Source organism: Triturus cristatus, chromosome 7 (genome assembly GCF_964204655.1).
Source record: "Triturus cristatus chromosome 7, aTriCri1.1, whole genome shotgun sequence".
Taxonomy (NCBI): domain Eukaryota; kingdom Metazoa; phylum Chordata; class Amphibia; order Caudata; family Salamandridae; genus Triturus; species Triturus cristatus.
Genome location: NC_140590.1, coordinates 1,289,132,557 through 1,289,155,252, shown reverse-complemented (window position 1 = coordinate 1,289,155,252; position 22,696 = coordinate 1,289,132,557). Strand labels below are relative to the sequence as shown.

The window sequence follows — 22,696 nt, the reverse complement described above, 5'->3', positions numbered from 1 at the left end:
GCGGACTGACTTCACCTAGCCTGGGATTGCCATGCTGTGCAGGAGTATTGGTCCAGTGTGCTTGAATCCCTTGAACAAATGACCTCGCTACATTTTCCGCACACCCCCCTTTTCGCTCTCCTTGGATACACTGAGGCCCTAGCAGTAAAACACCAGAAATTTGTCTCATTTAGCCTCCTTGCCAAACGGTGCATAGCATGCCGGTGGGGTCGGGGCAGAGCACCTAAATTCAAGGATTGGATCCAGGACATGGTATACTGGCAGGACCAAATGTACACCTGAACTGCTCCCTCTCACTTCCTGCCCTCGAGATAATTGGGGACCCCTCACGGCATACCTACTGACACACCCTATTGAGGGATCCGAAAATACACAGACTGATAATGTGGCACCTCCCTGAGCTCTCCATGTGGGTTATATGCTTCTGCCATCTCAAGACTGTACGCTGCCGCTGTGTGTACCAATAGTCATCCTCATTATGCCACTTCTGAGGTTTCTTTTGTTCACGAATATATTGCTCAATGTGTTGTTTTAGCCTTAAATGCTAGATTCACTATTTCGTTGTATCTGTTTAACCTGTACACATGCCATGATACATTGCCTGTGTTTATGTCTGCTTTTTGCTCTTGAAAATGCATAAATTAATAAATAAAATAAAAATAAAAAAATAAAAGAAAAAAGATTAAAACAAAGAGAGCACCCTAAAACCTTGTTCAGAGGAGCCAAAAATAAAGCCCATTATAATAGAACTCAGACACCCTGCTGGAAACTCACCCAAGGAATCAAAACAATAAATAACACGTTTCAGTCGGAACAAGTAAAAAAAATAATTAAATACAAACTAGTGCCTCTTTTAAATAAAGACATTTCCTTTCAGGCCTATCGACCCTTGTGTAATACATGTATCCTAACTTGATCCTGGAGAACAACTTCACACCCCATGCCTCCTCTTCTTTCTGTAGACGTCTACAAGATTTTTAGTAATTTGTGTAGATTTATTTCCAAATTTCTCTCACCAGTTGCTATTAACCAAGGCTCCCCGGCTTGCATATTGATGCATGTTGATGGGGAGACCAGGTTGTATGTAGTTTTGCCACAGGTATGGAGAGTGGCCTTGGATTTACCTACAGAGCACAGTTTTCTCCTCTTCAAAACACATATAAAGCAGTGTGAAGTACTATAAACTTCTGACAACTCTGTAAACTCTCTCTACCCATGGCACAATCATATTCAGTCTGTTGGTACTCTGTTGGCTTAAGGCACCTGTGAAACCATCTGTTTAATCCATGAACACACCCTAAAAGCTCCCATTTATCCCTATGTGCTAAGGCAGTTAAATAAAAAGAAAACTACACCCAGGTTACTGGGCACATCATTTGATCTTGGGACAGAGATAGAACATGAAACGTTGGTACCCACCATATCACTGCTGAAAGTATCTAGAGATGGTTCAGTTCACTGTTCGAAGTGCCACAAATTTTCTAGTTCATTAATTCATTCACTCACTCAATTTACCAGAATGAAAGTCTACTTTCAGAGATCAGCCAAAGGTCCTATGGCCTACTCTAAGTGCAGGTACCTTGCCTAATCCTCTCTGCCCTGAACTACCATGGATGGTGTCTGTTTCTTGATTTGAATCAACCTACCTGCACTCAGCAAGATGTTCTGGGCCGTGGGATGCCAGGAGATAATACCCACTCGCTTGGAGTGACCCTCCAGGGTCACTATGGGCTCTGTAATGGAGCGCGTCAGACCACCATCTGGGATCTCCCAAACCTTGGGATGAGAGTGAAAAGTCATCATGTAAAGAGTTTCGAAGAGTCGTGAGTCTATCATTAGGCAAATTAAATTTTAGCAGAATATAGAAGCAAAAACATAAATTTTGATCCCCAGATCATAGAACGCACCTCTGCCATACCTTATATTGCATGGTCCCCCTGTAGTACAGAATAGATAGTGTGTTGTTTTGTCTTTTGCAGTGTAAAAAAGCTTTTGATGTTGCCCTAGAGTACCTCAGTTTGGTCTCAAAGTATCTTTACACCAAGCCCCAGGGCCGTCAAGGGCATTTGCTTACAACCTGTCAAAATTGTGGTGTGTGTCACATTATAGCGAAATGTTGATATAATTCAAACTTCACTCTCCATGCATACCAGGCTTAGTGTGAGTCTAACAAATTGTCATTTTGCTATGCAAAATGTGGCTAAAAGTAGGTTTAAGTGAGTGTCACCTGACCGGTACATACAAACATAGATGCCAACACCAGATTCTGGCTGGAGACTTCTGATTGTTATGCCAAAAATAGGTTTATTTACGTTTCTTCTGCCTGAAAACCTTCCCATATTAATGCAATTCAATGGGAAAATACGTTCCTCCTGTTTATTTTTCAGTATCCCCCTCTTTCCTGCTTCTAAATGTTTCCATGCATGTATGAATGGTGTGTTGGTACTGACTGGCTCCATCATAACAGAGTCTCTCCAACAGAGCCACATGGATCAGATGTGCAGGCGGCCATGCCAGGGTCTTGTGATGCCCACATACCACATCCAACTCTTGTCCCACTTCCATGATTAGTAACTACTACCATTGGCAGAGGCATTATTATGACTGCAGCGAGGTTCGAGAATGGTAGAGGAGAGATCTGGTTGGGGAACAGCAGCTGGAAGAGTAAGAGAAGGTGGTGCATTGTGTTTCACTTTGTTGCAGCAAAGCAATGATCTAAGCCCCATTCAGCGTTTTAGCCATGAATAGTCTCCAAGGTGTCGGTTAGTCACAGAAACACCAAATGGAGCTGCCTCTCTGCAGTCCTGTGATACCCATCCATGGTGTTTCTGACCACAGCCGTGCACACCTCACGTGACCGCACGCAGATGCTCTTATGGGCCCTCTAAACCCGTCAACAGCTGCAAACTTGTTCTTAGTTACATTAGTCCTCCCTTTTCTATTAAGTGTTGATTGATGAGTCTATGTTATTATAAAATTGCCCAGCTTGCCATGCTAATGTAAAACTGCAACCGAAAGTGATTGAGGCAAGGTGAGGTTGCTTCTCACTGCCCTGCAGGGTGCTTAGCTTTAGATACCTTTCCTGGTAGAATGCAGCTTCCATTTACTTTACCTCAATGTATCAACCCCACCCCTGTGGAAAGAGGAAACGTATGTCAACAAGCTGCGCTACTAGAGAAAACAAACAGCAAATTTTCTGAGAACGACAAATGTTCCAGGTTATATGGAACTAGCCAATGCACATAGACTGGTCCCATAAGACATGTCTACTATTGCCAGGCCCACAGAAAGATACCAAAAATATTAAATAAGGGTCTGAGATAGAAAACCGTTCATGATTTTGAAGTTCAAAAGGCAGGAAGTTCCACCGGCACCTCCGCTAAGCACTACCCCTGAGGATACCATAGAAGACACTGCAGGAGCAGCGCTAAGATAGCTGGAATGAACAACATAACCAGAGAAGTCAGGAAGAGAGAAAGAGGCACCTTCTGAAGCATACATGAGAAGAAGGGATTGATTCATGATGCCATGCACATCTTGCAATCAATGTTTGAAAACAGCAAAAGAAAGATGAGGCACAGGCAGTGATTACTGCAAGAATGCTTTCAAGTGAAGAAAGGCGATCTGCCTACCCGGCACGTAGGCCTACAGGACCAGAATTTTTTGGAGCGTGACCTCCATTTAACAGATGAAATATGTAGACTGTCCTGTTTTCAGTGTTTATATTTTGTGGATGTCAGTGGTGTTTTCTCAGTGTTTTCCAGACGTTTTGAAATCAATGCTTTTCAGCACAGCATCGAGATCCAGGAAGATGCCCTGAGATGGATCACGTCATTCTTCACAGGACCAACTCAGAGAATCTGCTTAACTCCCTTTGTCTCAGAACCCAAGGACACTATCTGCGACATACCTCATGGTTTATTCCTCAACCCCATCTTCTTCAACAACTGCATGACACCTCTGATATCGTCAGAACATACAACCTCAACATCATATCCTACGCCCATGACACCCAGGTCATCCTCTCACTCAAAGCAGACCCCACCACAAGGAAGATCAGCTTCTACAACTGCATGAAGAATGTTGCCGACTGGATGAAGACCAACTGTCCTAAAGAACGAAGTGTGGATCTTTGGCAGCAGTGCCTCCCCTTGGAACAACGCCTGTTTGCCCACTGAACACGGACCCACACCAACAGACAACATCCATAACCTCTGCATCATCCTGGACAGAAAGCTCACTATGAAGCAACAGATCAATGCAACTCCTCCGCTTGCTTCCACACCCACTGCATGCTCCGAGGAATCTTTAAATTACTCCCCATCTGCACGAGGAAAATCATCACTCAAGCCCTAGTCACCAGTCGACTGGACTGTTGCAACGCACTGTATGAAGGACCACCACCAGACTCATAAAGAGACTACAGACGATACAGAACTCAGCAGCCAGACTCATCCTCAACCTGCCCAAATGGACCCACATCACCCCACACCTTAGGAAGCCCCACTGGCTCCCCGTCCAGAAAAAATGGCAATTTAAGATATTGACACACGCTTACAAAGCCCTCCATGACCTAGAACCAGGATACATCAATCACAGCCTGACCTTCCACCAACCATCCAGAGCCCTCTGCTCTGCCACCCTCGCACAGACACTGCGCATCGGCCAAAGCCACAACAGAGACTGTTCCTTCTCCTACCTCGCTGCCAAGTCCTGGAACGGCCTTCCTGTTCATATATGGACATCACCATCTCTGGAGGAATTTAGGAAGAGATTCGAACCCCGGCTTTTCGACCGAGCCCTGCTACCTAGCGCTTGGATACCCTCACAGGTGATTAGCAGCGCTATACAAATTCTGATTGATTGATTTTGTATTCACCTGCCTAATCCCAGTTTGCACCTACTTACTCTCACATTCACTCTGTTAGGACTTTCTCTGATTTATAGGACTATTAATGGAGTAGAAAAGTAAAACTGCTATATTCAAATGTTTTAATAAACAAATTACTGGACCTAGTTGGGGTAGTTTGTGGTTGTGCAGGTGATTATCAGTATTTATATGTTTAATCTGAGGATTGTTTCCCTTTAGGTGGGGTTTTATCAGTTATTATAGGTTTAAACTGATAACATGATAGCCCAGAAATATGTATTCTTGGTAACCCTTCTATAGTCACTGTACATGGTTGAGCATGCAGGCCATTGACAGACACTAGAAACGAGGGGTTTGCCAAAAAAAAAGAAAATGAAACCAGACAACTATAAAGACAGTGTTCTAGATCACAAAGAGCTGGACCACGACATTGAGCACTAACGGCGGGGAGAAGTGCAGTGAATTAAAAAATAGAAGAGCATATCTACATTGACTCCAGGGGACCGGCCAAATCCAACCAGCCTCGATACTTCCTATTTCATAAAGTGACCAGAATTTTGATTGTAGAAACTAATGGGAAGGAAATGTCCTGACAGTAATTCCACCCACAGCACTTCCGACTACCAAAGTAATTCCAATGAGATGGAGAAAGGAATATTCTGGCTCAACATCGATCTCAGCCACAAGTTGCCCAATGCAGGCAGGCAGAGGGCATAGATATGCTTCTGAGAAAGAGAGAGTGGTGACAGCAGTAAATGAAAGAAGTAGGAGTGCACAATTGCCTTAGTAAGCACAATTTTGTTTGTTCTATGGAGTGGTGATGAAAGACATTGGGCTTAACCAGAGTAAAGCTCTAGAAAGGCTAACAATATCTCCGGGCTCCCATTACAAGTTAAAGGTTTCCTTCCTATACCTAGGGAAGTGTTTGCTTGTGTGATATTAATCCAATGCTTGCAGTTTACCCCTTATAGACTATGGCTGGTCAAATCTTCCGAAATATATTGAGGGGGAAAGGCCTTCCAGGGCTCAAGCCCACTGAGTAAATGTCCAGTGGAATAAAAGGCTTGTCCTGCCCTACACTGTCTGCAAGTGTTTGGATCTGACAAATGGGTGCTCGAGTTGTAAAGATTGTTGGCAAGGAGATGTGCTTCCTCAGCATGAAGTCCAAAGGGTTGGTTTAGTAAAGTGTCCTTTTTAGGTCAAGCCTAGGCAGCACACGTGCGCTGTTGCAAGACCTGCTGTAGTAAAAAAAAAAACTTTGGTCCCACCTGCTGCCTGCCATACATTTGCATCAGTGTCACTCATTTTTGCTGCCTCCTAACTAGTTTGCCGGCCCATATGTCACTTCCGTTCTAAGTCAAAGGAGCACTGGCTAAGTATGGTTTACGCTTTCAGTCTTCAACAGTTGGTTGGCAGAACTCTGTTTTTTATCTAGCTTTCTGCCCCTTGTTGCTTGTTATCATTCCTTCCTCTACAGAGACAGTGTTTTGCTGACTGCAGGCATACGTGGTGGGGGAGGACACTCTGGTGACCGGAAGCAGTACAGCGCAGCCTAAAGTCACAAAAAATATATACCGGTATAGATTCTTATCTTTGATTGGTTTACCTTTGGCGCCCCAGCCAGGTGATGCTATTTGTGTGGTTTGCCTCTGACCTCGGTTGCGTCTTGAGCTGTCCCGACATCCTGGAAGCGTGGGGTTTTTCTTCCTCACTGCCATGGTGAGCTGCATTCCTGGTCTTTCTTCAGCTAGCTCCGGTTGCCTGCCGGGTGTTCTACCTGAAATGTATGACCATTCGGTTGGTCGGGCAGCAGTTGCGAACGATGTTCTGCGTGCCTCCTCGCGCGCTTCATGGGCTTGCTCCACGGTTCAAGGCAGGGTGCAGGCTGTAGCAACTGTAGCTCCTCTTGAACTAAAGCCTGCCTCACCGGCCACATTAGATGGAGTCATGCTGTCTGGAAAGTCAGCACTACTTTCTTCATTACAGCAAGATGCCGAACTGGCAGACAAGAGAGCTAAATAAGGAGGAGAGGATTTCAGCCAAAAGACACAGGCACCTCTTGTTTGTTTTTTTCCCGTACCACGCAACGCCACATTAATCTTAAACCAAAGGGGGGGGGGGGACACGGCTCGCCCAGCTCGATATCAACATCTTTATACATTTTTTATAAAGCTCCAAGGCACGCTGCTTGCTCTTAATCAGCAGCAATAGCGGCCCAGCCTTTCTTTTTTTCAGGCCGGCTCACACAACTTCCTTCATTTCGATCACTCCCGTAAACAATTATCTCTCGGATGGCTAGCTTGCAATCTCCAACCGCCCTCCCAGAACAATTCTGCCTGTAGTTTAATAAAGTTTACTTCTTCTTTTCTTGTCTGTTTCAAATTCACGTCCCCCCTTCCCACCTGTCGTTACCTCTTACTGGGGCTGTGTTCCTACTGTCTTTCTTTCCCCCACCAACCCGGGTGGTTGATAATTGTAAAGCATGGGAGGTAACACATTATGGTATTTTTGATGTTAGCCCACTCAGGTGTTTTTATTTCATGTCACTTTGTATTTTAATGCACATAGTTTTACAATTCAAACTGCATTCTAGTAGCTAAAAGTTTACACTGACATTAGAAACGTCAAAATCGAAAAAAGTCAGCCTCCTCAATCATAACAAATATTGAAGCTGCTCCTTATCCGCATGTAACTATTTATACACCGCTTACTACCCCTAACGAGGCGTTGAAGCGCTTTTTGGCGCATAGCATGCTACTCTGAGAACCATGTGATGCACTACTCATTTTGTAGGGCTGGCCCTCGTCACAAAAGTTAGGGAGGGGAAAAGACCAAACTCCCAAAAATTGTGGATTTAGTTCCACCAAGATCAGCTTCATTGACAGTTTTAAAGTTCACTTAATCATCTCATAGACTGCTGGGGAGTTAGTTTGCTGGAGTTAATATGCACTTTACACCACAGGGGCATGGAAGCTATCCTCACCCCAAATGAATGGCTACAGGAGCCCAGAATAGCAACGTAAGACCAAATAACAGGCAATGTAGCTAATAGATTAACAATTTGTGTTGCTATTTGGCTCACAAAGAATGAGGTAGGAAAGCAGAGTTCTCGCAGCTCACTGGAAATACTGCTGCTGATTCAATTGGCATTATATTTCAGTGAGCTTGTAACCATAATACAAAATTTGGTGTAACAGGAATAACAACTTAATGTATGTACTGTATTACAATGTTGTGTAGTCAGAATCCTGCATATGTTTAAGACTAATAAAGTGACGTCTGCTTCCTGATAATGTGTGCATTGCTTGGTCTCAGTTGACTACACCAACTTTACTGTTATAAAAACGTGTTTCTGTGTGTGTCGCAGTTCTATAACAAATGCAATAGGCCTCACATTTGTTGGCGTTGGAGTTATTGGCATTATAAATGCCAATACTTTTTGACCTAGCCATTTTGCTGTGTACATAACCATATGTGGCCAAAAGAGGTCTTTTAGCCACATAAGGTCCTGCACACGGCAACATGGTTTGGTAAAAACATTGCCATTTGTAATGCTAATAGCTCCTCTCCAACAGATGCCAGACCTACTGCATTTGCAATGCTTGTTGACATGCTCAGTCCCACTTTTTGCCTGGTATTTGATGAGATTGCAACTGAAAGGGTGCTGGGTTCCTGCTAACCAGGTCCCCAGTTCCAGATCTCTTACCCAAAAACTGTGCAATGGTACCCCCATTGGCAATATATTTAACACCCCCTGTAAGTTCCTCGTAAATGGTACCCCTGGGGCAAAGAGGCTTAAAAGGGAACTTAAAGGCTGCAGCACGATTTGTGCCACCATAAAGGACTCCTCTCCAAATACATACAGACAGTCTTGGTGCAGATAAAAGTGAAACCACGACATGGTCCACATCCCTATGTGCCATGCCCAACGACGCTGCATGCAGTACAGGTAAATCACCCGTCCGGCAGGTCTTACATCCCTACGGCAGGATACACTACATGTGAGGACATATCTGCACGAGCAGAAATGCCCCTGTGCTGGTCAGCTCCATTGCTGCCAGTAAAAGTGAACAGGGGAGCCATTCTGAGTACATGTGCTGGACACTGATGAAAACGAGTTCCCCGGGTACATGATGGCTTCACTGAAAATAGAGATGTTTGGTATCAAACATCTCATATTAACAAACCCACACTGATGCTAGTGTGCGATTTATTAACACATGCACCCAGAGGACCCCTTAGAGGGTTTTGCTTCTCTCACAGAAGAGGAAGCTGACCTCCTTTTTCCAGAGCCCTTTGGCACCTGGACAGGTGGGAAAATTAGACACTCAGATAGGCATGTCCACCCTCAGCCCAGTACAACCCCTAAGGTGGGCTATCTGAAGTGGAGGCGATTTTTCAGAATTAGCCATGTTGGTGATGGCAAACCTAGGAAATCTGGGACAGGGTTATGCCCATTTCCAACAGGAAGTGGTCAAATAGGGGGCGTATTGACCACGAGGAAGGTAGCCCATTAGCTACCACCCAATACTCCCCTAACTCCCCTAAATTCTGTATTTAGGAAAGTCCCTGGCACCAGAAAAGCAGATCTTGATGACCTACGAAGAAGAAGGATGCTGAAGAGCCGCGAAAGCAGAAGACTGAAGAGCAACTGACTTGGCACCAGCCCTGCCGACCTGTCTGCTGTTCCCCATCAAACCTGCGCCAAAGACGTCTCTTCCTGCAGCTATCATTGCTTCAAAGTCAGAGAGGATGGCCTGTCTTCAATAAAGACTCAAATCCTCCTGTGGAGCGACTGAACTGCTCCCCTGCATCCTGCAGGCAAACCAAGAAGAAATGTGAGGACTCCTGAACCGCCAAAACCTGACGCCACCAAGCACCACTGCAACCGAGCTCCCCAGCCCATGTCGAAGTGGGCCAATGGTGTCAGGAAGGTCCCCAACCCCTCAAGAGTCCACTTTGGTTTCACCCTTTGTGAACTCCCCAGCATCGCCTGCAGCCTCTGCTTGAAGGCACTTAAACTGCGAGTGCTCCCGGATGAAGAAATCTAACACCTCAAAAACCTTCTGCACCCAGCCGCCCCGGCCTGAAGAGAAGAGGACAACCAGTGTCCCCACATCCCCTAATATCGCAAAACTTGAACCCTCCTGTTGGTTCAGCCTGACTGGCCTCACAGTCGAAACCTGCAGCTTCTTTTCACGCAGACCGATTCCAATTGACTAACATTGGGCACCCAACGCTGAATTATACCACTGCACCCGGCTGCCCTAGTGCTGCTGAAAGTGACCTGCTGATGCTGTCTTGAACCTGTCCCAATAGCATAAACATAACATATACCTCAAGTCTCGTAGACTGGTCTTGTAAGTCACTGTACTGTACCTGAATGACATACTTGTTTTTCCTCCTATAGGATAACCTTGCAGCTTCAGAAAAATGTTATGGTATGTTATGTTATGTTAAGGATTTACAGACAGAAGATTAGTGATGTTTCCGATAGGGAGTAGCAAAGAATTCCAAAGGACGGGAGCAAGCACCTTAAATAAGCGCCCCCCCGCTCTGGCCCTACGGAATCGCAGCACATGAGTCAGATGTATATCAGCAGAGCGAAGGGCTCGGGTTGGGGTGTAGCAATGACAAAGATTGTTCACAATAGCCTGACCAGCGCCTGTAAGATTTTGTGTGTGATGCAGAGCGTTCCAAACTGGATTCTTTGCTCCAAGGGCAGCCAATGAAGGCGATGCAGTAGGCCTGAGACAGAACTATATCTAGGCAGAGCAAACAGATTACGGGCTGCCCCATTCATGGTGCACTGTAGCCTCTTGATAACGGACTTATTGGATCCCAGCAGCAGACCATTGCAGTAATCCAGCTTGGCCAGAACCGTAGCTTGGACGACCAACTGACAGGTGTGGGGGTCAAACAGACCCAATATGGGTTTAAGACCACACAGTAGGCCTAAGCATGTACCTGCCATGGATTTAGCATAGTCCTCAAAGGAGAGGGCATTATCAAACCAAACACCCAGGTTTTTTTTTACAAAGGTTTCGGGCACCAGGGGAGTACCAAGCATCAACGGCCACCACTTCTCTCTCCAGAGGTGAGAGTCTCTGCCAAATAGGAGGATCTCTGTTTTGGATGAGTTAAGCTGGAGACAGTTCATTTCCAGATGTCTATGGCAGATAGATTATCTCAAACTTTGGCAGCATCCTGGCGGGGATCCTTAGTATAGGATCAGCTGCGTGTCATCTGCGTATGACACCAGAAAGATATTGTGGGTTTTGGCCACCACGGCCAGTGGTCGAATCTAGACATTAAACAGTGTCGGACATAATGCCGACCCCTGAGGAACGCCACAACAGAGTGGGTGTCTCTGAGGGCGAAAGGGAGGGGCTATAACCTGAAAGGACCTGTCAGACAAAAAGGAAGTGAACCAGGCAAGGTCACTACCAGTAATGCCGATCTCCTGCAGCCGATGAAGCAGGATGTTGTGCGAGACCGTATCAAAGGCAGCACTAAGGTCCAACAGAATGAGTGCAGCTGTACTGCCCTCATCCAGACAAGCTCTGAGTTGCTCCGTAACAGTCAGTAGAGCTGACTCAGTGCTGAGTCTTGTCCTGAAACCATTTTGTGAGGAATCCAATATACAATGGGATTCCAAATATTGCGTTGTTTTTGCCAGGAAAGGAAGCAAGGAGATCGGACGATAGTTCTACGGCCTAGAGGCATCTAGTGACGGTTTCTTCAGTAGCGGGATGACCTTCGCATGTTTCCAGGCTTGTGACAGCTGTGCTGTCCTTAGGCAAAGGTTAATAAGTTCCAGGCAAATAGGAAGTAGACATTCCTGGAATTTGACGAAGAGTTCCGGTTTGAGGGGATCATAAGGAGACCCTGACTTTATTTTGGTCAACAGGGCCTGAAGGACTTCCATCAGAATAGGTGGAGAAGCAGAGAGGGATTGAGTATTACTGCCAAGCAGAGCTCCCTTCATTAGCACATAGCCTAACTCTTTGATTGAAAACTGTCATAGATGCCCACCACTTTATTAATAAAAACTAGTGGCCAAAGTTTCACATTGAGCATTAGACACAATAGTGTTGTCTGCTGTCTGAGGTGACTTCACCATATCCTTTAACAATGCAAAAATTGTTATGGAGGGGTCATTACTGGTATTAATTTTGTTTGCAAGATGTGCGGCACAGGCTGTCCGTATCTGTTTATGGTAAGTTTTCCTGGCCTTTGTATATTCATGTTTGGCTGAGGGACTGTAAGTGCGTCTCCAAGTACGCTCAAGTACTTTACAGTTTTTCCTAACAGTTGTAAGAGTCTCATCAAACCATTCATGCGGCAGGGCTTTCTTCTGATGGGTCCATTTAGCGGAGATACACTTATCCAATGCCTGATTGATCCATATTCCAAAGCAATTGCTAGACCTCTCTATGCCTGCGGACAACATAGGTTGAGTGATGACAAGAGTGTCTTGAAAGGAGGAGTAATCAAGTTTCTGCCAAGGGCGTTTATACACCAGATTGCGAGGAACCTAGAGTTTAAGGACCAGCAAGGTGCAATTAAAAAATAATAAAGTTATGGTCAGACTAGGCCATTGGTAAGGATATCGAGGCCTGTGGAAGCACAATGTTGGACAGTACAGGGTCCAGAAGATGTCCCACCTCATGAGTGGTGCCTGAGAGCAATTGGAGGAGTTAGCAAGCCGCCATGTCATTTAAGAAATCGTGGCTGTCAGGGTCATTATCAGACTCCAGGTGCAGATTTAAATCGCCAATAATAGTAAAATTGGCTGACTTGAGTGCTAAACAGCTCACCATGTTAGCTATCGCTTCTTTAAAAAGTCTAGACGGCCCGGGGGGCAATAAATCGATAATCCAGAAAATGTGAAATTGGCTGTTAGAGCTATTCCTCAAAAGAGCGTGTTCGCAATCGTGGATGCTTTCCTGGGTAAAGCTGCAGGTGTAGCAGTCTTAATAGATTATAGCAATTCCGCCACCTCTCCCCAACCCTCTATCCATGTTCTTTAAGCCTGGGGGCAGGGCCAAAGCGGGAATGGCCACTGAATTTTGGGAAAGCCAAGATTCCGTTAAGAATAGCATGTCTAGCAGGTGCTCGGACAATAAATCAAAGACTTCCACATGGTGTTTAAGTAGCGAGCGGAAGTTAATGCTGCCGATTTTGAAAAAATACACTGTCTACTGTTTAAACGCAAAAGTATTTCTCTTGCAAAATTTACTTACCTGATCGATTGATTCTGGTGCCTAAACATATATAAAGATATGTGTTATTTTTATAAATTGGTGTCGATGTCCTTATTGAATTGTGTGCTTTATTTTTTGACTGTTGTGTGTATTTGTGGATGTCTAATACTCCTCTCTGATAAGCCTAAGGCTGTTGCACCCCACCGGAGGGGCACCAGGAGAACACTGACTCGGCGCGCTAAAACAGAATAGCCGCCCGTGAAAACTACAAGTCCCATGAACCTCAGGCGTTTTTGAAGTTGGCGACGTCAGTACGCGCCAGAGGCGTCTCTTTGAAAACTCTTCCGGGGCATCGGAACGATGTCGCTTACTTTTCCTTGAGGAGCCACACTGCTTGATCGAGGAGGCTGGTAAGGGTGCTCGTGCACCGACTCTTTTGTTCCAATCCTCTGGGTCGCAGTGCCACGCTCATTTCCTAGTGGTGGCAGTTTTGGGGGATCCACGCTGCTCCTTTTGTTGCTCCGTTGGCGGAACCACTTTGACGGTTCCTTGCGGAGCAACGTCCAGCGGAGCCCTATTCCGGCACTCACAGAGGGAGAGACCCGTGCTGTTCCTTTAGGGGTCTTCCTCTATGGTGTGCAAATGCTGTGTGACAAAATCCTTGGTATAGTGGGACAAGCAAGCCCAGACACGTTTTCCCCTGTTGGCGAACCGCCATCAGTTCTTGCGGGGAAAACGATACTTCCTTGGTATATAGGGGAAGGCAAGCCCAGACACGTTTTCCCCTGTTGGTGAACCGCCATCAGTTCTTACGGGGAAAACGCTATTTTTTGTTCATAGCCTTCAACAATTTGGTTGCCTATTATACACCGCCAGGAGCAATTGGCGGTTTTTGATTATATGATTTTTTGGGTCATGTGAACTACATGTGTGGGGTACCTATCGCCTCATAAGAAAGGGAACAATCCTTGTATAACAAAGGATAGAGACTGTCTTGAAATCTCCTTGTGCATAGGGATTGCACCCAATGGATCACGGGCTCTAAGCAAGACACATTGTGCCGGAGGGCCGGAGTTGTTTCCTGTTGTTTCTGATATTCGTTTCATGATTATTGGAGTCATGTTTGTTTCTTTGTGTGTTCATTAGCAGGGGTATTGAGAGTGAGCAGGAGGACAGCTCTTCCGCACCCCTGTCTCAGCATACCGGATTGTTCATATGGTATGTAGAGGAATCTAATGTAAATCCTCAAACTTTGATATTACATGGTGTTGATAAAACTGCTGATAATGGTATTCTTTCACCAGATTTAGCTGAATACTACGACACGCCAGTAAGACTGACAGAATTAGAAGAGAAGGTTTTCTTTCTTTACAGGTACAACTCTTTGAATTCTGTTTATAAGTCCAGAGGGGTCAGGGTAGGACAGGAAAGTACTGTACGGTTTCCCTATTTGTTTATACCTGTCTTGTTCTCTTTCCAGGTCTCCCTCCCTGCTGTCCCCTTCCTTCCCTTCCCCCGCTTGACCACCCCATGGAGTCTGTTTATATACTTTCAGACGGTGGTGGTGTCGAGAGATGGACCATTCTAAGCAACGTACGATCCTGAGGATTCCAGGCCACGACAAAGGCTGCTCGACCACACTACCCCCTAGAAGAGCACCTTAGGATTGCTAGGGCAAACCTGTGTCCACTTATTAGGGAATACCTGGACTCTTGGCACAATATACCTAATTTTTTGTTGTTTGTCCTCATTTTGCCAACTATCTTGTTTGGACTCTTCTCATCTCTCTGTGCCAAAGTGTGGAGACCCTCAAAAGGAGAGGAGGAACGGAGGTTTCCCACAAGAACGATGCTGTTTCTACTTCCATCTCCTATTCACATATGGAGGCTTTGTGGTCTCTCTGAAGAAACCTTGATTCATGTCCTGTGAATCTGTCCCCTTCTGAGTAAATTGAGACGGTATTATCTCCTACAGATATTCCGCCTTTTTCAAATTAGAACATGTCGGTCGGCAGCTATGTTAGTATTGAACAGCCAACAATTGCAGACAGCTTGCAGGGCCACCAGATTTTTTCAGAAAGCTAGTCTCCTTCTGCTGAAAAACGAAAAAAGAGGTGACCTATTGGGCAAAACCTAAAGACTTATTGGAATAAATGACTTTGAAAATAGACAATGAAAGTTGGACTTTATTTCTACAAAAAAAACAAAAAAGTCATCATTCTGTAAATGCTTTTTTAATTATTTATTTAAATGGAATAAGCTCTTTTGAATTTTACTTTTTTGTAAAGGTTTTAATTAACCATACACAATAAAATTTTACTTACTTACTTTGCTATCAGGGGATAGGTTCAGAAGGGCTGGGACCAGCGTATATCGTTAGAAATGAATACACATTACAATTGGGTTTCATGCAACAGTACTGAAATGGTGGAAGGGAGAAGAACGATCTACATGCATGTTACAAGGACACTCAACGCCCATTGAAACATCTGACTGATGAATAGATGATCAGTGGTATAATGTTCTGGTCTCATTGTTGGTCGCCCTGCCCCACACTGGCATCATAAACTCACCATGACGCTGCAGTCCTCTGAACCACTGGCGATGACGTTATCATTGTGAGGGCACCATTCAATGTCAAGGACTGGGCCTGTGTGGCCACACACCACAGGCTGTGATTTATCCAGACGTCCTGTCTGCGGTGAGAGAAAACAAAATTGAGAGCATTATCATTAATAATGTAACTCGTTTATAGATCACATGGCAGCAAACAACAGAAGGAGATTAAGGAACATGTGCATCTTTTCCAAGAATTACATTTGCCAAAAGTGAGAAAACGATTTAAGGAAAACCAGTTAAAGTTATTTTGTATCCATTCGAAACACAGAGACTATGACAGAAAGTTACTTGAAGTTTAAACACAATTAGTGGTAATACAAATAACCTTTAAAATATGAATGAAACCTTAATGGGGCAAATGGAAAACACAGACTAAAGGAGGCTGAGCAGAGATTTATTGAAGGTTCCTGAGGATTTTATAGACCTGAAAGATCCTGTTGAACAACGGCATGAGGAAAATAAAATTACTGTCAACAAGTGGTCACAATGTTGATTAGAGGTGTGGACATGAGAAGCTCAGTGAGGATTACAGGTGTTGAGGGTACACTCAAATTCTCAGTGGATAGTGTGATCAGAACTCATAACCAGGGAAATCAGCTGGCTTGGAGGGGGTTACACTGAATTATACAAAAGAATGATGGGTGGAATGCTTGAATTAATCCCAGCCATTGGGAATTAATTGGACTACATCCCAGACCATCTTTATTTTTGCAACCATGCCACCTCATGTTGGACACAGCCATATTCAAATGAGTCATCACCCTGCTCCAAAGGAAACAGTCCAGCCTGAACTGCCAGGCCTGGTACTCCCTGAACCGCAATATAGGCAACCTATGACCAGTTTTGCCCTAATCAGGGCTTACCAATCAGGCATAGTTTGATTCTAGTGGCAAAGTGTGCACGGGACCCACATCTGGGCATACCCGTCCCACCTAGGATGCCACACTGAAGCATACAAAAAAGTGATGGGTGGGATGCTTGAATTAATCTCAGCCACATGTAATCACTTAGGCCACATCCCAGTCCATTGTTACTTTGTATACCATGTCACCTCAGATTGGAACTATTCATATGCAAACCTGTCTTGGCCTTGATGCAATTGGAAAATACCAGCCCGAACTACCAGGCCAAGCCCTCCCTCAGCACTAGTAATCACTCAGGACCACATCTCACTGGAACACAGCTATACCTGGCTGATGAACCCTACCTAGGACGAAACTGGTCCTGGGTTGCTAGTGCTCTGGTTCAGGAATGATCTGGCATGGCAGTGGCCACTGTACCACCCACATCTGGTGGTGTTCTGACCTGAGGGAGAACAAAGACCAGAGTAAGTAATAAAACTCACCCTGTGCACCATGAGTGGCCACCTACGAAAGTGCAGGCCAGAGGACTGAGTCATAGCTTAGAATTATTGCACAATGGGGCAGAACGTTCAAGGAGGGTCGAGATCCCCAGGAAGGACCTGGACAGTCAGCCTGTGATCCAGACAAGTCCCCTTAATTCCCACTTTAAAATGACAAGAAAACTCGATGAAAATTCTAAAAATACAAAGATATACCTCAATAGATGAACGCTTTCGTGTCATCCCCTTCTACATGTCACATAGCACTTAAAAAAAAAGGCCCTGCTACACAAAGGCATAAGGGTACAACCAAAGAAACAAAGCAAAAACACAAAGATGGCCCAGGCCCTCTCCGATATCTGTGAAGCCTGTATCCAATTCCAATACGAAGGATCTATGGGAGAGGCCGACAAAGACTCCTTTTACAAGGCATGTGGGAGACAGCAACTCAGCCCTCTTCTAATTTCTTATGAAAACCCCGGAGAAGAAAGGATTTTTTTTTTTTTACAGAGTTTTATATAGTGCGAACTTGACCCGAATCGGGTATCAGAGCGCTTTATATAGCACCAGTTGCATTACATGAGAACACATTCATTAGGTCTCGCTGAGCCCCAGCGCTTGCGCTGGCTCGGAGAGACATTTTATAGTTGGGATTTTCAAAGTGCTGCCGTGGCCTAAAGCTTCAGTGCACGTGAACGTGCACGCGCGCAGCGCCATGTGTCGTTCCTCGGCAGCATGAGATCGCAATCGCGATCACTTTCACTTTCGTGGCCGCGGCCGCGTGGCGAAAGCTTATTTTAAATGTTATTAAGGAATCGTACCAAACGCATGTGGGTGGTCACACATAGTAGCGCACAGTTACACCACACGAACGCAGTATACACATGAGCAAACATGCTAATATCTGAACCTCCGTCTATATACATCCACAAAAATGCACTACAGTTTGGCTTTCAGCATCGCGCTTTTATAATCTCTCTTGTTCTGTTTCTGACTAGGATTGTCGGCTTCTTGGATGTTTCTAGTCCTAGTGTTACCTCCTCCTCCTCCCTGCAGCTACAGGGTTATCAGCTGCTTTCCGCCAGTGTCTTTGATAGTTTCCGTACTCCACAAGTTTATTTGTTGAAGACGTTTCACTCTGCCACAAGGAATCCCGCAATGCTAAACACAACTACATAATCACACAGCAACGATATTAAACCTCACTATATTACAATAGACTATGCCCCACAATATTACATACCGAAGGAAAAAACGATGTACATAGAAACAATATTTTAACTTCCAGTTGTTCACATCACAATATTCTGGCAGCACCCTGAATCTCTTTGAAATGATTAGTCTGTGTGTCAAATAGGGATAGAGAGGGTTAGCAGTTGCTGGTCTGCGTTTTCCTAACCTTGCACTAGACTCACGGGTCTTGAAACCACTCACAGGAACAGAAAGTAAACATGGCTCCAGATGCCTTGTTTTCTGCTGTCACTTAATCCGTTCTTAGAAGCCACGGGGTCTCCAAGCCGCAACCCGAGGGAGCTGCTGACTTCACATGACAGGTCCCCCAGATAGATGGATGCCCCACTGCTGAGACAGTCCTGGGAAGCAACTCGCTGCGTGCCTACGCCTGAAATACTTTCAAAACCCGCTGCTTGAGACTGAAGGGATTGGTAGTGGTTGGTGTGAAAGTTTTTCATAGAATTGAGAGCGCTTGCTGCCTTCTGGTAATATTTAATCCAAAAACATGTAATCGTCGACACCGTATGGTATTATTCATCACACCATACATGCCAATGTTTTATTTAGAATAAGAGAGCGGGGGTATTGACAAAACAAATCCCCAGTCACTGAAATTGAAGCAGAGACAGTTCTAGGCCAGAGACAGCTAAAAGAAAGCCTTTTTTGGCTTCAAATTCGGGAGTCTCCCGCCTGAATTGGGTCTTTTGGCATGCATGTTAGACAGAGTTAACTGCACCAAGGAGTTTCCAGGTTAAAAATGTCCAAAACCACCAGATTTCCAGAAGTATTTCCCAGGCCTTTCTGAGACGATTTCAGGAAGTCCACTAGGAAAGCTGTTCATCGCCACAGCAGTGGCCTTCCTGTCCATCACTCCTGCTGCCTTCCTGTCCTTCACTCCTGCCCTGCTGCCTTCCTGTCCATCACTCCTGCTGCCTTCCTGTCCATCACTCCTGCTGCCTTCCTGTCCATCACTCCTGCTGCCTTCCTGTCCATCACTCCTGCTGCCTTCATGTCCATCACTCCTGCTGCCTTCCTGTCCATCAATCCTGCCCTGCTGCCTTACTGTCCATCACTCCTGCTGCCTTCCTGTCCATCACTCCTGCTGCCTTCCTGTCCATCACTCCTGCCCTGCTGCCTTCCTGTCCATCACTCCTGCAGCCTTCCTGTCCATCACTCCTGCTGCCTTCATGTCCATCACTCCTGCTGCCTTCCTGTCCATCACTCATGCTGCCTTCATGTCCATCTCTTCTGCTGCCTTCCTGTCCATCACTCCTGCTGCCTTCATGTCCATCACTCCTGCTGCCTTCCTGTCCATCACTCCTGCTGCCTTCATGTCCATCACTCCTGCTGCCTTCCTGTCCATCACTCCTGCTGCCTTCCTGTCCATCACTCCTGCTGCCTTCCTGTCCATCTCTCCTACTGCCTTCCTGTCCATCACTCCTGCTGCCTTCCTGTCCATCACTCCTGCTGTATTCCTGTCCAACACTCCTGCCGCCTTATCCCTAAACTGGCCCTCAGCATGGCAGAAATTCCACTAAGTCCTTCCTATGCCTGACCTTCCAGCAGCGGCTGAAGAGCATAAGGAAAAATATAGGAACTGTGATCCTGAGTCAATGGGCGCGTGGCCAACGAGTGTGGAATGGGGTCCGAATCAAGGTTAAAGGAAACAAGCATTTGCAATGCATTAGGTCTCGCATTTACGCGAGTTTGAGCTATTGACATTGCAAATAACAATGCCTATTGGCATTGTCATTTACAATGCCAATAGCTTTAACTCGTGTAACTGCGAGACCTATTGCATTGCAAATGCTTGTTTTTGTTTGACACGGGGAGATTAAGTGATTTGCCCAGAATCAAAGGATTAAGTCCTTGCACTAGTTTAAAATAACACAAGATTTGCCACGCCAATCTGACTAACAAGCAAATGTCCTACCTCCCTGAACCCTAAAAACCCATTACCTTCCTTTACCTCTACCCACCCCTGAACCCTAAAAACCTTTACCTCCCTTTACCTCTACCCACCCCTGAACCTTAAAAACTATCACCCATTACCTCAACCCAGCCTGAACCCTAAAAAGAATCCCTTAACCTTACGTACCCATAAATGTCTTTAAACATATATAATTAAAAGAAATACCTGTGTGGTAAAGTACCGTGTTGTAAGTAGGCCAAAAATGGCATGTGCAGTACTTACCGGCGTTTTACTGACCTGTGTTCTAATGCCCCAAGTTGTAAAAACGGAGCCATAAGCATTACATACATCCAATCTGGATGAGTAAGCACAAGGGCTTGCACTGCGGAGGGGACAGCAGTGGGCATGGTCGGTTTAAGCGTGCTTAGTATGTGAAGTTTATAAGAAGCCACTTTAGTTTCTTACTTTCATTACTTCAAGGAGGAGACTGTTTCACAAGGTCTGGACTAGATATTGAAAAGAACGTCCTTCATCATGATTTCTTTGAAACCGGTGGAAGGGAAGTGGAAATCCTTACTGGCGATTGTGGTGGGGAATATACATTTGCAGCAGTTTAAACACTTCTGGTTTTTCGAGTCTAAAAAAGATCTATGTGCCATGTAGGGTACTATATTGCACTTTCTTATCTATCGCCATTCAGTGCAACTTCCTCTGCGCCTCCGACACAGTCAAATTTGCGAAGTCTTTGCATTAGCCTGGCCACACAATTCTGACCCTGTTGGAGGGCTGCTAGTAGGTCATTATGTAGCCCCATATAGAGGTTTTCATCAGCCATCAATTGTAGGCAGCACACAGCTACCACTGGAGCATGCATTTTGCTAGCGAAGGGTGAAAGGACAAGCATTTGTTGATGCCTGGACTGGAGCATTTAGGGAAACTTCCTGGTCTAGTATTGCTCCAAGAGATGTTACTGCGTTGGAAGCGCTCCAGTGCATGGCATCCGCAAGTCGTCATTGAAACGAGAGACATCATTGCCCAAGAGCGATTGCTCAGATATGTAGGCATTGAGCTTTAAATAATTGTGACTCACCCGCTGATGGACAGCTGCCAACCAGCTCTTAGGATGTGCAAAGGAGGGTTGAGCATCAGAGTCCTGTTGGATGATTGATTTTGTGTCATCGGCATAAGATGTCAAATGGTATCCAAATGATCCAGTTTGGGCAGACAATGGGAGAACACAGATATTAAAGAGAACAGGCCCCAGGAAAGAGCCTTGCGGTACTCTGCGTGACAACAACTTGTCTGACCTGGAGGAGTGAAGAGACAGCTCTTGGAAGTGCTTAAATAAAAAAGATTTAAATGTCTTCAAGATGTTGTCTTCAATGCTAATTTGTTTCAGTTTTGAAAGACGGGTATGATGCACATGCGCAGGTATATTGATGGGTATTTGTAAAGTGTAAACATTGTCGAGAGGGGAACGGAGCACTGTACGGGGCTGCAGGCCCACAGAGAGGTGTGGTAAGGGGAGCTTGGTGTAGGCTTTCTGGATTGGTGCTTCCTATTGCTTTGAGATGTTGTGTGCTTTGAAAAGGTGAGTCTTTAACTCTTTTGAAACCATACAAATTCTTCTTTTTCAAAGGCAACATCTTTGGGTATTTATTAGGAATGTGGGCTTTTGTGTTGAAACAGTGATTAATTCTAGAAAGGAAGTTGCTGCCCATTGGCTGCATTGTATGCACCTAAATTACTACTTGGTTTACAAGATTAAACTGCTTCATCTTACAGAGTTGCATTACATTTCGTTCAGTCTTCACCAGCAACTACTGGGTAGGTTCCAAAACTGAGCAATCTGTTCCTGAACACACAGTGGCGGCTGGCATCTATTGGGAGTGGTGTGGCAAGTAAATGGGTGGTGGGTGAAAATGAAAAAATGAAAAATACTTACCTATGACATGTCCAACATCAACCCTGTCCGCGCTGCACGATTTTCTCCTGCAGTGTGATCCCCTGAGAAGTTCCTTAACCAATCCTGGTGCTGCTCTCATGCTGTGAGAGCAGAGCCCTGATTGGAGAGAGCAGCCTCACTCACCACTCCCAAGGACCCTGGAGCCCTGCACCTACTCTAACCAAGCTGTCTCCGGACAGCTGGGTTAGAGGTTTCAAAGTGTGCATGTCTGGCTGGCCGTAGAAAGATGCCTGGCCAAAAAGACATGCACACTTTGAAAAGTGCCGAGCCTACCCACCCTCCTCCCTGCTGTAGTCACTCAGCAGCGGGCCGCCCCCATCCTGACACGAGCGTCAGGACGGGGTTATGTTGAAAAATAAAATGATAATAAACCAAAGTTAATACAATTTTATTTTTTCATTCTGGGTCATGTAGGGGTATTCTAACCAGTGGGGGGACACTCCTCTGCTCAAACGGAGGAGACGCCCCTGAAAACACACCTGTTTCAGAGAAGCGTAATCATCCTGTGCATCATAGCCAAATTCTGACCACTCAGCTGCATTGCCCTA

General features: G+C 45.4%; 1 protein-coding gene across 1 annotated transcript in view; it reads right to left on the bottom strand.

Annotated features, from left to right (window-relative positions):
• LOC146811907 (coronin-1A-like) overlaps positions 1-22,696 on the bottom strand; it is a 190,891-nt gene that overhangs the window by 71,667 nt on the left and 96,528 nt on the right. Inside the window, exons 3-4 of the mRNA XM_085618864.1 lie at positions 15,650-15,772; positions 1,647-1,776 (exon numbers count right to left, since the gene is read on the bottom strand). Coding sequence (XP_085474990.1) covers positions 1,647-1,776; positions 15,650-15,772 — 253 coding nt within the window. The remainder of the gene's footprint in view (positions 1-1,646; positions 1,777-15,649; positions 15,773-22,696) is intronic.